The 17,272-nt window shown below is 42.6% G+C and overlaps 1 protein-coding gene across 1 annotated transcript; it reads right to left on the reverse strand.

The window, feature by feature from the left end:
• Nucleotides 1-7,667: 7,667 nt before the first annotated feature.
• LOC307018866 (zinc finger MYM-type protein 1-like) lies at nt 7,668-9,497 on the reverse strand (the record flags this gene model as incomplete). The annotated part of the gene is made up of 1 exon (XM_079649353.1): nt 7,668-9,497. One exon carries the CDS (start codon nt 9,495-9,497, stop codon nt 7,668-7,670), a length of 1,830 nt encoding a protein of 609 aa, XP_079505479.1.
• Nucleotides 9,498-17,272: the final 7,775 nt, after the last annotated feature.

Consider the following 17,272-nt stretch of genomic DNA (forward strand, 5'->3'; position numbering starts at 1 on the left):
TTGAAACCTTTCCCACAGTAGCATTTTTAAGTCTAGGTAGAAGTTCACTTTATAGTAGGCGAGTGATTATTTGCACTATTTGGACTCTTCTAGTGTTTAAGTTATTGCAAATTGTTTGGGTTGAAAAAGGCCTGATGAGAGGCATGTTGCTTTTTGTCCTTGTGGAAAATGTGGGGGTGCCATGTTCCAGCTCGTTTAGTTCATTACTAGCTTGATCTGTAATGGCTGGGAGGTCCTACCTCGAGAGCATGGTGCTAGGTCGGTATCTGTCTTGCTATGTGAAAACATGCTGACTGACATCCTGCATAGTGCTGAAGCTTCCTGCTCAAACCCATAACGCAACCTCTCATCCTGTCTGTCTCTCTATACTCTGCATCTGCTCTCTTTTTTACAATACATCTTTCTATTTTATTTCCAATAGACAATCATCTTGTTCTCTCTCTCGACAGTCTATTTGACACAAATATAGTTCTTAATGCAGGCAGACGCACATGTACGTACAAAAACACATACAACCTGTGTTTTCTGATGCCAGATCGTCTCTGGCAGAAAAGATTCTCTGTCCAGGTACAAAATAGCATTAGTGACCAATGCTTTTCTAAATCCAGGTGAAAAATTGTGACAGGCAAAATGTAAGTGTGTGTGTGTGTGTGTGTGTGTGTGTGTGTGTGTGTGTGTGTGTGTGTGTGTGTGTGTGTGTGTGTGTGTGTGTGTGTGTGTGTGTGTGTGTGTGTAGCACTAGCAGCAGCAGTAGTAGTATTTCTTTCTCGTCACTGCATCATTAAAATGTCTTTGTTTTTATCAGCGGCCCCCATTATCCCGCCATTTCACAGTCCACAAAGTGCAATAATCTAGATGCACGCCCGCACGCCTGCACGCACGCACGCACACACGCACGCACACAAACACACACACCTACCTGAATATTATCTTTCCCTCTGGATGTTGTCATAATAACTCATTACATCTGATTAAAGTTATTAAAGATCAGATGTCCGATGTCAGATAGCCTCCAGGACATAGTGGGCAATATCTAAATGTGTGTTTATACGCATTTGACTTTTCGGCCAGGCATACATGAGCGCACTTTGTGTAAGAGCACATGTGCATATGTGGCTACGAGGCTCATTACATCTCTCACATGTATGTAGCAGGTGAGCACACCATGAGCAGCCATCAGAGGTCATAAACATAGTAATTTACTCCAAGCTGAATTTCTCTTCTTTCTCTCTTTATTTAGTGGTTTTCCTAAATATATTCTTAAAAATTCCCACTTACCTGCCAGTGACATATTATATTTCCCCTAGGGGACAAGTATTGTGTTTAACCATGACATTCCTGCTTGTGTAAGGGTAGACAGTCAAATGAAAATGTTTACAAGAGTTTTTCAACGCTATTGAACATGGAATAAGTCTGCATTGAAGTCTAGTTCTTTGAGAGATGGGGAGTTATGGTTAACTCTAATACTTTTATTTTTGCAGATTACTTGGTTATGTTCAGTTCAGAGCTGTTCCTGGTTGTCTGACATCAAATCTAAGGCTTCAAATAAAATAAAATAAAATGACTGTTTCCCCGTCGTAAGGCCGAACAAAATTGTCTTTTTAATTGCTCAATTTCTCGGAACACTAAACACAATTCAAAAAACCACACACCCAAAGTTTATGCCACAATAGGAGAGCAACAAGTTGTCAAGATAGTCAGATTATCTTTGGTTGCTGTTGCATAACTGTGGTCAACCCAGCGAGGGACGTGCACAGACATTTTGGGGGGCGGGTGCTCAAGTGAGAAAAAGGGCACTTCCCATAATCATTTATAAAACAAAGTTTTAAAACAAAAAGTTAAATATAGTTGCACATCTCTGACTTACTGACCCATTTATTTTAATACCCTCACACTCACGCAATTGTTTAATACTCAACAGAAAGAGACAATGGTATTTTTTAGTATTCACTAAGCACAAGAGCAGATAACAAACTAGAACAATTAATAGTTATTAAATGAGCAGCCAACAATCAAAATTATGAAGTCACTGTTTAAGGACATTACAGGAAAAAATATGGTTTTTTCATGTACTTGTTATTTTGGTCTATTTTGCTTCCATGTTTTCTTTCACTCTAATGGAAATAAAACTTCCAAGAAACACATATAAATGGTGTTCCTTTTACTACCATGTCTGAATTCAGATTTAAAGCTAATCTGCCTTTAAACATCTCATTTCAGGGGAAAATACTGACTTGACGTAAGTAACTATCTGGAGAAGTTGTGAGTTGATGTGTTTTCTAGTTTTATCCTTTCCACCTGCAATGCCTTGGTAACTGCATGCAAATTAGCGCATTTTAATTAAGCCTAGTTAACGCCTAATTTGCATATCAATGTGGCGATTTTGATGACGTTATATCTCTCACAGGCTCCGCCCTCTACTGGAATCGATGGGTACTATCTTATCATGCAAGCATTCACCTACTGAGATTTCTATAGACGTAGCCGGCCCAGGGGCGGGCCTACCTGAATGTGCGCGCATCTCACTTCCGTATAAAAGGAGGCCTCGTCTCCTGACCATCATCCTTTACTCTTCAGCGAGCGGAAGTGACACTGAGAACTATCTGACATTTGAAAGAAAAAGAAAGAGTTATCATAACTCCCGGGAGTCACAACTGCTAGAGACCCGGGCCTGTCCTTCGTGCCCTGGCTTAAATAGCGGGCCGGGCGCCGATCCCCACCACCTTTGCTTCGAGTGTTTGGAGGATTTGGGCGGTTCCATTCACGTTCGCCATTCCTTCCGGATCCGGCGTCCATGGAAGTCCACCACCCAGGGCTGTACTCTCCCTGGATGATGATCATGGTGGCGGGTGTGTGGGCTACTCGCTCACTGCTAGAGATGCTCCCGCCTCACCAGGTCAGAGCGATTATTGGGCCGCAAGGCCCAATAAGTAGCTTGGTCCACGGGCCTTGCCCCAGGCCTGGTTACCCCGGGGACCGGTGCTCGGTGGCTACACATGATATAGGGTCGACCCTACTTCATCACAGGCCGACGCCGCTGCCTGCCGTGTGATGTCCCTGGGATATCACGCCGCATGGCACTTTCCAAAGAGGACCGTGTTGATCTCCTGGGAGCCCCCGTCTTTACGGAAGGGCTCTTTGGATCGATCTCCTTGCTCACAGGATAAGGAGTAATCGCAGCGTGGCTGCTTCTTGCCCATCCCCAGAGGAAGAAACACTGTCCTACACTCCCCACCCCCTTCTGTAAACCCCACTATAGGGAGCCAGCAGGTGGGCGTGTGCAAGTGAATGGAATAAACCGAGTGCTGTCAAAGCACTGTGCGGGTTCAAGAGACGCTATTGCCGGTGTGCCGAAAACACACCTTGCCTGGTATAATAGCTCCGATTAATGCATTTCACCGTTGAACGGGAAATACAGCGTTAATACGTGGGCGCGCGGCCCTCGTAAGAGTGGCCGCGTAGCGTACAGGGACCTCCGCAGGAGAACGGTGGTTTACGTTTGTAAACTAGTTCTAGAGTTATGTGTGTGTGGAAAAATGCATTTGGTAAAAACGATTGCATTCATCCCAGAGTAAGAGTCATCTCTCTCCACAATTCCACTTTTCCCCATAATGTCCGTTTCGAAGATACAGCATTGTGACGGGCGCGCGCCACATGAGAGGGATGAATCGCAGGAAGCGCTATCTACAGGAAAGCGCTATGCGGGTACAGGGGCATTATTGCCGGCGTATTACTGTCAAGGATTACACTACGCGTCCATTTGCTAGGGTCACCAGAGAGTATCAGAGCTTCATAGCTGGGGCCCCACAGCTGGGAGCTTCCCTAACACAATGTCAGGGGGAATTGAAACGCAGCTGTGTGTTAACAAAGTGGATGGACAGGACGCTGAAACGGGGTTATTCACTCCGGTTTTGCAGCATCCCACCTCCATTCAAAGGCATGTGAGAGGTAAATCTGTCATCCCAGGAGGAGATGGGTTTCCTCTCAGCAGAGATTCAGGCTCTGGTGCAAAAACAGGCGGTGTCTGTTTGTGCACCCTCAGCACAGAGAAAAGGGTCTTTGTTCCATGTACTTCCTAGTTCTCAAGAAGACAGGTGAATTCAGACCTATTCTAGATCTCAGCAGCCTGAATCGCTACATTGCCTGCAGAAAATGCTGCATGTTAACTATGAAACAGTTAATGGGGAAAGTGCAAACCGGGCAATTGGTTGACCACCATCGACCTGAAAAACGTATACTTTCATGTGAAAATTGCTCCAGAGCACAGAAAGTATCTGCGTTTTGCCTTCCAGGGGATAGCTTACGAGTACAACAGATTACCGTTGGCTACTCCCTATTGCATGTGCAGCGAATGTGTGGCCACTGCGCTTCAACCACTGCGCGCCCACGGCATGAGAGTTTTCTTTTACCTAGACGACTTCATAATCATGGCCGGGTCCAGGGAACAGGCAATGCTTTGCACAGCACAATTGATCACACACCTAACCAAATTAGGCTTTGCAATCAATTGGAAAAAGAGCACCCCCATACCTCACCAACAGACGTTGTAGTTGGGAGTGGTGCTCGATGCAGGCGCGCTACGCGCCACCCTGTTAGAGAGCAGAAGTGCGTCCCTTCTCCGGGCGGTTCACAGGCTGCGACAGGGGGCGACAGTGACAGCTTTAACTGTCATGCAGACTTTGAGTCTCATGGCGGCTGCTCACATTGTGGTCCCGCAGAGGTTACTGCATATGCGCCGCCTGCAGAGGTGGTTCTCCAGCCTGTGTTTGGATCCCAAGAGGCACAAACGGCGGCTGGTGACCACCCAACCCCTCAGTGGAGGGATACCTCCGGTTCCGGGGGTCCCCCGGTCACCTCCGGAGGGGGTCTCCACTGGAACGGGTAACCTCCTACATCACAGTGTTCACGGACCTATCCAGAACAGGATGGAGAGGGACCTGCCTGAAGAGGGCTATAGGTGGGCGCTGGTCTCTAACAGAGACACGACACAGCAACATCCTAGAGCTACGGGCGGTAGTGTTAGTCCTCCAGCATTTCATGCCCCTAATTCAAGGGAGACATGTATTGGTCAGGAGCGACAACAGCACCACAGAGGCTTATATCAACCGGCAGGGCGGAGTCAGCTCCGCCGCCTTGTTGGCCACAGCGGAGAGGCTGTGGTTATGGGCTTCAGAGGTGGTGTTATCTCTGAAAGCCCTCCATATCCCGGGAATGGAGAACAGGGGGGCCGACCTCATGTCGAGGGGCGGCCCCCTGCCAGGCGAATGGACGCTTCACCCGGAGGTGGTGAAGCAGATCTGGGCCCAGTTCGGGGGAGCGGAAGTGGATCTGTTCGCCAGCCGGCGCAACAACCACTGTGCCCTGTGGTTCTCCATGGCCCTGAGCGACGACCCGCCCTTGGGGGTGGACTTGTTTGCACACGAGCCATGGCCAAGGAAGCTGCTATACACCTTTCCACTGCTGCATCTCATTCTCCCTCTCCTGGGGAGAGAGAGGCGAGAACGACTGGCAGTCATCCTAGTAGCACCACATTGCGCCGGGGCTCCGTGGTACTCAGAGATGACACAGATGAAGGTGGGCCAGCCCTGGGCAACCTCCAGTCCTTGTGGGCGATGTCTCAAGAGGCAGGTGCAATCGGGGCGTTACCCACTCTGGGCCGTCCTCTCCAAGCTTGGCTCCTGAGAGGGACAGGCTGAGACAGGGTGGATTGTCTGACAGCGTTATTCAATCTATCCAGGCAGCTAGAGCGGGATCCACCACAGCCTGTTACAGGCCGAAGTGGCTGGGATTCCAGCGATGGTGTGAGGAGCGGAGAATAGAGCCCCTATCTTGTGAGTTGGGCTCTATTTTATCTTTCTTACAGTTATTGATGGACAGAGAGCTTGCTCATTCTACGGTAAAGGTGTATGCAGCAGCCATCTTGTCCTGTCATGAGGGATTTGACGGCAGGTCAGCCTTTTCCCATCCACTGATGTTGAGGTTTTTACAGGGGGTCAGGAGGCTACACCCAGTAGTGCGTGCCTCCGCCCCGCAGTGGGACCTGCCGCTGGTGCTCGAGGCTCTGATCACAGAACCATTTGAGCCTCTGGAGCTCTCCTCCCTGAAAGCACCGTAGTGGAAGACAGCATTGCTACTTGAATGAATGAATTTGCATTTTCTATGAAAAACATGCACAAAAAGGCAGTTATTTTCCATAAAATAAATGTTGGGGGGTTCGTTTTTTTTTATCACAGTCATGGATATGTCAAAGATTAGCAACAACATTTATTTTGGTGGATTATTAGTTTTTGTACAGAATCAGATTAAACAAAAAACTCACACATTAGCCACTCGAGGACAACAATTTCCCATTGTTACGTCCCCAGCTCGCTTAGGGTAAAAGGGAAGCAACACGAAACCAGGTGTTCTTGGTAAGAGGTTGATTTTAATAATAAACTCAAAATAAAGATGATATAACCAAAAATACAGGCTCTTAAGGCTAAAATAGTGAGGCGTCTCGCACAAGTTCGACGCCGTCACCAATCACAGAATATACATAAAACACACGAAAGCACACACCCTACTAAATCCCTACCTCAGAAATCGGGAGCATTTCAAAATGCAAAATGGGGGGGGGGGGGGGGGGGGGGGGTGCTAGTGGATCGCCTGAGCTGTTAGATTAACATTAACATGCTTATATTGTAGTTCTAAGTGCAATGCCTTGCGGCCTCTAGCACCATCCTTGATGGAGCATATGTGTGAGCAGGAAAGGAGTGAGCAGAGAGTAGAGTAGTTGTCAATTTTTGTTCTGTTTTCTGTGACTATCTGCCTCACCCTCTCAGATTTTCAGTTGCGCGCGCTACTAAAGAGACGTGTTACCATGGAAACCAAACAATGGTGTAGCTGTATTAAAGTCCGAGTGGAAACAGTCCTGAGTAAATCTGATTTTGTCAGAAATCGGGAGAAATGCGGGAGAAATATGATCCCGGGAGGCAGGGCCGCTGCTAAGCTTTTGGGGGCCCTAAGCATAAATAGTCAGGGAGGCCCCCCCCCCCCCGCCAAACACACACAAAATCTACTAAGTTCCCACTCAAACATTCACCTTTTATTTTAAAATTGACATGAAATATAAACATATAAACAAAATGTCAAATACAAAAATAAGTTACAGCTACAACAGCAGAACCATCAGTATAAATATATACAAAGTAATATAAATATAAGTAATATATACAAAACTTTCTTAACAGCAGCATTACAATATAATATAATAACAACTGCAGGCTAAAAAGATGAACGAAAGTAATTATGCACATAAATAACGTATAAAAGAAAGCCAGCATCATAAAAAGAAACAAACACACACATGCAACTATTTTTCACACACCCAAAAACTACCTTAAAGTGCAGTATTGTCCTGATCAAAATATTTATAGTGTGCAAATACTAAATTCTCCACAGCTGCAGGAGGCTTTACAAAAGGTGCACGGCGACTTTTCCTGGCAGCAAAATCACAAATCAAGTCATCAACATCAGCTTCACCTTTTTCTGTGAGAGTTTTCGCCACATCGATACAATGTTTGTGCAGGTCCTCCTTGGATATCCCTTGTACTTTTTGAAAATTCGAGTAACAGTCCAAATGTGTCTCTCACCTGGCTCAGGGTCTCGAACCGCTCCTGCAGGAGGTTTTACAAAGGTGCACGGCGACTTTTCCTGGCAGCAAAATCACTGATCAAGTCATCATAAGACACACCATGTGCCACGTCAGCATTGATGCTAATGACAGCAAGGCCACTTAGGCGTTCTTGTCCCATTGTTGACCGTAGATAGGTTTTAATGAGTTTCAGTTTGGAAAAACTGCGCTCAGCTGAGGCAACTGTAACTGGAAGGGTCAAAGAAATTCTTAGAGCAATCCAAAGATTAGGATACACTTCTTGCAGGTTACTGTCATGCAGAAAGGTCAGCATCTCCATGGCAGTTGTCTGTGGTGGCAGTTGAGGGAGGTTGATTATCTCCTGCATCATCTCCAGTCCATCAACATCAGCTTCACCTTTATCTGTGAGAGTTTTCTCCACATTGATACAGTGTTTGTGCAGGTCCTCCTTGGATATCCCTTGTACTTTCTGAAAATCAAGTAACAGTCCAAATGTGTCTCTCACCTGGCTCAGGGTCTCGAACCGCTCCTGCAGCGCCATCAGAGCGGAGTCTACAACTCGGTTGAAAAATTCAACTTCAAGCCTCTTCTCTGCATCACTGAAGGGCTCGTCTGAAGCTTCATAGCCAAACTGCCTTTTTGTGCTTCTCAACCTCTTCTGTTTGAGCTCAGGGTCAATGTTTAGAGCCTCACACAGCTCCTTGGCAGTTGCTATGGCCTCTGAAAACCCAGACTGCCTGTACTTTGTCAGGGAGGCATTTGCAGTCTCAATGAGTCTGGCTGCAACATCAAGCTGCATTGATGATGACTGCAGCAGCTTGTTCACTTGGTTGGTGACTGAAAGAACTTCAGCCCAAACAATGGTGCAGATCAGAAATCTGAATGAGCCAACCTCTTCTGCCAGGCTTTGAGCCTCTGACCTTGCAATAGGTTCAGTGACAGCTTGTCTTGCTTCCAAGAGAGCTTCTCGGACTTCTTTTACTTGACTTCGTACAGCTATGACACTCTGCAGCCTACTTTCCCATCTGACATCACTCCATGATTTCAGTGTCAACTTCACATGTTTGAGTAAGATGTCCCACCGCTGTATGGCTGCTGAGAAAAAACAAAACAGCCTCTGAAGGTATCCAAAATAGCCAATTGCATCCGTAGATGACTTCGCAGCATCTGATATGACCAGATTCATTGTATGTGCAGCACAAGGGACAAACGCTGCCCTTGAATTCAGTTGTAGCAGTCTGGCCTGCACTCCTTGCCTCTTTCCCTTCATATTGGCTCCATTATCGTAGGACTGTCCTCTGCAATCATCGAAGGAAATGCCAAGTTCCCTCAACTTTTCCAGAACAACATTTGACAGATTGAGACCTGTCGTTTCGACCACATTCAAAAACCCAAGGAAGTACTCCTTGATGTCTGGCTTGGGTACCAATTCAACAATGCGGACCACCAGGGACATCTGTTCCTTGTGGCTGATGTCCGGGGTGCAGTCAAGGATGATGGCATAATATTTGACTTCCTGGATTTTTTTCACAATGGTTCGAACTGTTTGGGAGGAGACAATCTCTATTATTTCGTTTTGAGTCTGTTGTCCAAGATAGTGCGTTCTGGAAGCCTCATCTTTAATTTTGGCCACATGTCTTTCTGTAACTGAATCAAATTCAGCCAGCAGCTCCACCTCTTTCAAAAAATTCCCACTGTCTTTTTCATAAAGAGTTTGAGAAGAGCCCCTAAAAGCCAAATTTCTGGTGGCTAGAGACAGAGTTATTGAAAACAGCCGTTTCATGACATCTTGCCATCTTTTCTTCTCTGCCTCCATTAAGGCCAGCTCCTGCTGGTCTATGGCTAAATTCTTCCTCAGACGCATATCCAGTTCCTTCCATTTTCACATGCACTTGGTATGGTCTGGGCTACCTTCATGGCCCCTCAAGCGAATGTTGATGTTAGACCAGTCGCCATAGCCTGTTTGTGTCAGCTTTATGGTTTTTGACCCAAACAGCTTGCATGCAAAACAGAACACAGCATTGGTCTTTGGGGAGTAGACAAGCCAGCTTCTTTTCATTTTTTCTCTATTGGGAAGGGATTTAAATTGGAGGTTTGTGTGAAATGCCCTTCCATCTGGGCACTTTGGAAAAGAGAAATCTGCTGGAACTTTGAATGGTCCTCTTCTTATTATCTCTACCCTGTCTGTGTCTGAAATATTTTTGGGCCAAAGGGCGGGGTCTGTTGGAGATGCCACATTCATCTCTTCGTCATCTGCTTGAAGATGGGTGATGGGTGTGGATAGAACACCTTCTGAGGTGACAGTTGTGTGTTGTGTACCTGAACTTGTGGATGGTACTGAGCTGGAGCTTTCAGACACGTTGGACAGTTGCTGAAGTTGTTCAGGGTGCTGGGGTTGTTGGCTGCTTGCACTGCTTGTGGATGGTTGCTCATCATCTGAATCTTCCTCCTGGCTACGCGTTGGTCCTTGAACATATTTTAGCATTGACCCTGTGAATATTTTTGAAATACAAAAAAAATGTGATTAGCAAAAGCTAAATAAAAATACCAAAACATTAGGGTTTTCTGATTACAAAAATATCATGTCACACTACTCATATTAGAATAAAAAGTCACTCAAAACATCATCATATGCACCATCTTAACTCTGCTGTTAATCAGTGAACCACTTCATTATTTCATAGCTATCTAGTAGCCTGTGTATGTAAATTCTCAAATTATGGGCGGGATTCTATTTATAGCCTATCTGTTGAGTTATGCTACGTTGTCGAGATGGGCTACCATAGCACAAATCAATAGCATTTTTTATGAATATGGCACTGTTCTACAAGCTAAAATGCTTCTGCAAGTCACACACTATCAAATGTATGATAGAGGAATGCCAGGTGGTACATGACAGCACTTAAGAACACATATTTGAAAAAGGAGAGGTGAAATAAACAAACATGAATATGTCCGTTTTTTGCAATATATATATATTTAATTATTCTTAGCTTAGCGATTTTGCTTGACAGACTTGGAATATGAACCATTGTGCGTTGAGGTAGCACACTTTTTTTTATTTATTATTTATGATTATATACTCTTACTTGAGTAAAATTGTTAGCTACTCAGCCCACCTCTGAGTATTATATAGGCCTACACATATATGTATATATATATATATAATACTCAGAGTAGTATTATATATATATACACATACATACATGTATATGTATACATATATGTATATATATATACATATATATATATACACATATATGTATGTATGTATGTATGTATACATATATGTATATATATACACATATATGTATATATATATACATATATGTATATATATATATATATATATATATATATACACACATATATATATATATATATATATATATAAATATATATACATACATAATACTCAGAGGTGGGCTGAGTAGCTAACAATTTTACTTAAGTAAGAGTATTGTTATTTTAGAACAATTACTGAAGTAAAAATAAAAAAAGTCATTAAAATTACTCTTAAAAGTACAATTTATCATTACTACCCACCTCTGTTCCTAACATATATAGATATCTAATGTATTCATACATTGTTTATGTAGGATATACTGTATATGTATATATAACCCTACCTAATCATATATTGTTTCTTCTATTTAAAAATAGCTGACCCTTTCTTTTCCCTCCTCGGGGATTATTTCCCTGTTTTGATCGGGGACGTCTGGTCACTTATAGCATATCAAAATATTATATTACTGTCAAGCCAACTGTGAATCATAAAACACGCCAAAACATGTCCTTTATCATAGCTACACGTATGAAAAAAAAAGCGCGTGAATATCAGTGGTATTCTGTAAGGTATGATTAATTATATGCGCTGACAGTTCATTGCTCCTGTCTAACTAATGACACTGAGTGGAGCGGATAAACCCTGCAAGGGGGCCGCCGTATTTGCCGCCACTGGCGCGAGGAGCGCTCCTCCGCCATGGCAGCAGGAGCCTCACTTTCACCCTCCTCCACCACCTCCTCCGACACAGCATCGGCTGCTGCTGACTCGGACCCGCGACCGGGTGCGCCGGCGGATTAAACCTTTCCAAAATATTCCGGCTGGTGGCGGCATGATCGCTAGATTAGGTTGCTGACGTTAGCTAGCAGCAATATCACTGAAAGTCAGGTTAGCAAAACAATTAGACCAAAAACACGAACTTACCAGCAAGGGATGAACGAGCGTCATCTCTCTGTTTTTTTTTCTTTCTCTTCTCAGCGCCAGATTCATATGGCCTTTTACTTGCCATTCTTCTTCTCTTCACTGTTAAAATCCAGCAATTATCAGGTCTAACTTGGAAAACGTCAGGCAGGAGGGTGCTCCACCACCTGTGTCCACCACCCGTGATGGCGCTGGCGCATCACACCACACCACATATGTCCGATGAAGACTGTACCATTTCAGGAAGGGGGGGGTGTATAGATAAGGTAACACATCTAATTTGCCCAAATTGAGTAATAAAAGGCACACAATTAAGAAAGAAAACGGTGGGCCTGTTCATAACTAATTTATATAATTTATTTAATGTAATAATATAATAACTATCATGACATTTTTTTAACCTTTAACCTTTTAACGCTCTGCGTGCTCTGCGTATGCGGAGCGGCGGGCCTGCCGGGAGGAAACCGGGAGAGGGCAATGAAATCAGGAGTCTCCCGCGAAAATCGGAAGGGTTGACAAGTATGGTGGGCAGGGATTGGATAGTCCCTACACACAATACACATAACGACCAGGGTCGTAACACCATCCACTCCCATTATAACCACATCTTTTGATCTCTCCTTCATACCGATATATAATCATGCATTTTGTAATGTCAGGGTTTTATATTGGAGGAAAATAGTTCAATTTGTCCTTTTTACTGTATATCACCAGATGTGACAATTTACCATTGAATTACATGCTTGTCATTTCTAGATTTCTTTGTCTGCTGTATAGGGCCCTGCCAGCCATTGGAATACATGTATGCAACTAATATGATGTAGTTGTGTTGGTATGGATGTGGAATCAGTGGTATCGGCTGAGAAATGTCCTTTGATAATGTCTCTTTAGCAAACAAACATACACAGCGATACATACACTCCTTGAAGTAAATAAAAACACCTGCTGCAAAGCCAAAGCTTCAAATATATGTAGTTTGGCTGGCTGGTCATTTCATTCCTGTGATACGCAACTAGCAGTAAGATGAAGAGGAGCTTCTCTGTGGGACAAGAGGTCTCATGCAGCCCGTAACTTCAGCTGCAGGACTCATCCTCTGAAACAGAAACACCCTGAGAAAGAAATCTGGTATGGATCTGCCTGAACTGTGCTTGAAAGGAGTCAGCACAAAGATAAAACACTTTTTTTCCCCCTTTTTTTTTGGAAGGGAGTTTGACAGAGTATTACCCTAAAAGTACACAGTAAAAGTAGCCTACTTCACTTTATTGTAGCAATCAAACTAGGACTGAGTCAAAAAGTGTCAGTTGTATTAAGAACTTTTGGTACAAATGACATGTATTGCAAATAAAGCAGAAACAAATATTCATTATTTTACTCTTGTACAGCGATTACCATAAAGGCGCTATTAATTACGCACTCAAAAATGAAGGGCTTCTGATTTGACCAAGCGAACGCGAGAGACTACTGAGTTGACCGCAGTTATGCAACAGCAACCAAAGCTAATTTGACTATGTTGACTACTTGTTGCTATCCTATTGTGGCATGAGCCGTTTTCTACAGGCACATTTGACCTTTTCATTATGATTCTACTTGTGATAGTCAGACATGACAAACTGTGCAGCCCATGTATTGATTCCATCCAATAGCTGCTATAATACAAAACAACACTTCTGCCTGCTCTCCACAATGATCAATAACAGCGAACGGATGGTCAAAGTAAGGCACAGATAAACAGAATCACACGAAGCCAGGTTAGTTTAGTCTGACTTTATAAAGTGTGTTTTTTTTTTGGTTGCGTTCTTGTCACTTTGCTCAGCGCAACTGCTTGTTACAACTTTCATTTTCCGTACTCGCCATTAACTGTTATTATGGCTCAGGTTATTCTCCTCGCCCTCCGATGTGACCGTGGTTCTTGGTTCTTGCCGGGCAGCCAAGTGGGGTCAGCTAAGAACCGGTTTTTGGTGTTTAGAGCTGGCTCCGCTGCGGCTGAAACAGGAAGAACCAGAGCTAAATCAGGCTGTAGCCTGGAACTGGCTCTGGAACCTGTTTGTTGGAAAAGGGGCATAACCAGAGAAGAACCAGTTAAGAGCCAGAAAAGCAAAAGAACGGTTCTTGAATCGAAAACGGTTTGGTTTATTGGCAGTTTGTAAACCACTTAAGAGTACTGGAATGTGAAACAAGAGCTATTGAGTCAGTGTTGTGGTGCTGTTGCTTTGGCCTGGATTTGTGAGCCGTTCATTTGAATATAAGAAATGGAAATGTAATGTGGCATTATGAAATACATGTCCCCTGAAATAAATAAATTTGGCATTATGAAATACAATAAGTCCCCTGAAATAAATAAATGTGGCATTATGAAACAAAAGTCCCCTGAAATAAATAAATGAAGCATTATGAAAAATATGTATTTATTTAATTATTCATTTAATTTTGTCTTGAACGGCATTCCATAATAGTTGCCTCAAAGTGTTTTATACTCTAAAAACGTAAACATATTTTTTTGTGGGAATGCTGACACAGCATTCCAACTATCTGTTATGCTACGCACGAAATTCTTTATTAATTCGCCTGGTTATTTTGCGCCACTTCTCCTCCCACATTGAACATCGCAGAAACTCTGTTCAAACCTCAAAACATTCAGCTGGGCCGGGAATCGATGGCTATTACTTTTATCATTCATAACTTTCATAATTCCAGAGATACATCCCATAATAGCTCACATTTGTATCATGGAAGTCAATGGAAAAACTCTTCAGACTTCAACAGTCTTCATGCAACTTCAACTGCTAACTGCTCCTTCTTCAACTGCTAACTGCTCCTTCATACTTTCACTCAGAAACCTCATTCTAACTTTAAAATGTCACACATCTTTATGACATTATTTGTGCAACGTAACTTTTAAATATGATTCTTACTTTTAGAGATATTAAACATTGTTCAGACCTTGGTAAAGAGACCTTCTTCAGATTTTAGAGTGCGTCACAGCTAGAGTGGAGGACAGATTTAATTTTGCTTTCATATTTTTCTTTTAAACCTGCCATAATTCCCAAACCCTACATTCCTGAGACATAATTTGTCATGACAAACGTAGGAAAACATCTCGTAGCTTGAAAGATAAAAAGAAATTAAGCAAAAATAATTAAACAAAATGCCTCTTGAGGGCATGAAGTGACAAAGACTTTCAACATGTCGCTATTAAAACCCATTGTAAATTCAGCCTCACCTTTCCCCACCACAGCAGCCGCACACCTTTTAGTTAATTTGCCAAAAAGGCCACCTTATTAACCCGAATTTAAACAAAAGGTACACTTCAGAAGCTCAAGTTCCTTGACATGCTTCACACTTTGAAATTTCACCGATATCTGTTACGGTTCTTCAACAATACGTTCACATGTAACAGGTTTATCTCTCATTGAGAACAATGAAAATGCTCTCCTCTCACCGATCACCATGGAAAACTTTGATCTCTGGACACGTGGTTAGCTAAAATATAAACACCTGTGTCATGGAACACGATGATGTCATAACTCCAATTGACATAATTAGAGCAGCGGACGTGCTGGAGTTTAACAGACTGTCTCAGCCTATTGTTTTCTGTCTGATGGAGACTTCATACAGACTTCAACATGTTCCACATATTTTAGACATTATTGGTGACGTATGCTTTTAGTTCTAAAGTTTTCAGTTCAAATATTCAGCTGCTTTTTCATGCATTTAGACTTTATTTTCTTGTTCTTATTTCACATTCAAGTCCCCTCTATTCATTAACCCTTTAAAGTACTCAGCCACACCACTTACCAGGTGCGACTGTTGCTATGTCAGTTAATCATTCAAATACAAGTTGCTTGTTTGATTCAAGCTCTTGTAGTCAATAGGTCAAGGTATTTATCCCTAACATTTTATCAGCTAACTAATGAAACACACTCAGAGGATCTTTATAAAGGTTTTAAGTATTATACATCTTTAAACATGACTCTTATAAATCACTTTTAAAACCAGCGATGTACTACAGTGTCAGCTTTTCTAAAATAGAAACTTCAATGTTTACATCTTTCTAAATGACCTACAAATAATCCTAATAATAATCCCATTTTCAATCTTCCAACTGTTCATATTTTTTGGTCAATTAACAAACCTGTTACAAATGTGTTGTTCAACAAATTTGAGCCTTTGCCACATTTATTTGAACTATTTATATAATTCCTACATAATGGGGAAGCTTCCCACTCAAACTTTTGATCTCTGAACACCTCGTTAGCTCAAATATAAACACCTGTGTCATGGAACAAGATGATGTCATAAATCCAACTGACATGCTCAGAGCAGCAGACTTCAGATAATGGTTAATGGTCCTGCCCTCAGCAGCTCTACGTCAATGATGGGGAGTCATCATATGCCGTTTCCATGGAAAAGCATCCCTCGCCATAAAATATGATGTCGCTATAACTCCTAAGAAAATGTTCAAAAAGTGCTCAAACTTCACATGTGTGCTAACAGTCCAGCCGTGAAGACATCTACGGGACAGTTTTGAGATTTATTCAAATGCCGTTGCCATGGCAACACAATGCTCACCATGAAACACGGTTTTCTCATAACTTCAGTGAAAATGCTCCAAACGGCCCAAAACTTCACAGGTTTGGTAACGATGCAGCCATCAACGCATCTAAGCGTATTATAAGATGTCATCAAATGCCGTTGGCATGGCGACAGATCATTCGCCATCAAGTTAGTTCAAAAGTTTGCAGTTCCAATATTCTTCTGCTTTTCCAAGCCTTTTTACATTTCAGCATAGCAGTTGAGCGTCAGCTTTTCAGCATAAAGCTCTCCCACTAGAAATCTCTTCAGGAATTGCATTCTCTAGTTTAAGATTGTTGTGGTTTTTTTCTGGCATAGCCTGCCTTACTCTCCTCCTAATTCCCTTTCAATTATTATTGAAAGGTTAAAAAATACATTAATTTATATTTCTTTGTGAATTCACTGTGCATATCAAGTTTTCCTGTTTTATATACTTATTTTAATCCTTAACTAAAGTAGTGTTAGAGAGAGAGAGATTAACCTTTATTAAGAGAGAGAGAGAGTCAGTTAGTCATCCGTATGCAAATTGAAATTCATTCAGGATATGTTCTCCAGTGAGACAATTTAGAGAGAAACAATAGAATGGATGAGTTGGGTGTATATTTTACAACTTTACATTTTCTAATTTGTCTTAGTTTCCCATACACTTAATGGTAGCCATGACACTTAGAACGTCTCACTGTAATCACAAAATACATGAACCATGAAGAAATTACCAGACAATCTTATAATTTGTTTTGCGAAAAAAACCAATGACTGTAAACTGTATTTTAAGCAGGTGATACAAATAAGTAAATGTATTTGAGAGGAAATATAAACAAATAATGTGAGCATTAAACGTAACTGCAGAAAAGCGACTGCAT

This window comes from Notothenia rossii (genome assembly GCF_949606895.1).
Source record: "Notothenia rossii genome assembly, chromosome: 1".
In the NCBI taxonomy this organism is placed as follows: Eukaryota; Metazoa; Chordata; class Actinopteri; order Perciformes; family Nototheniidae; genus Notothenia; species Notothenia rossii.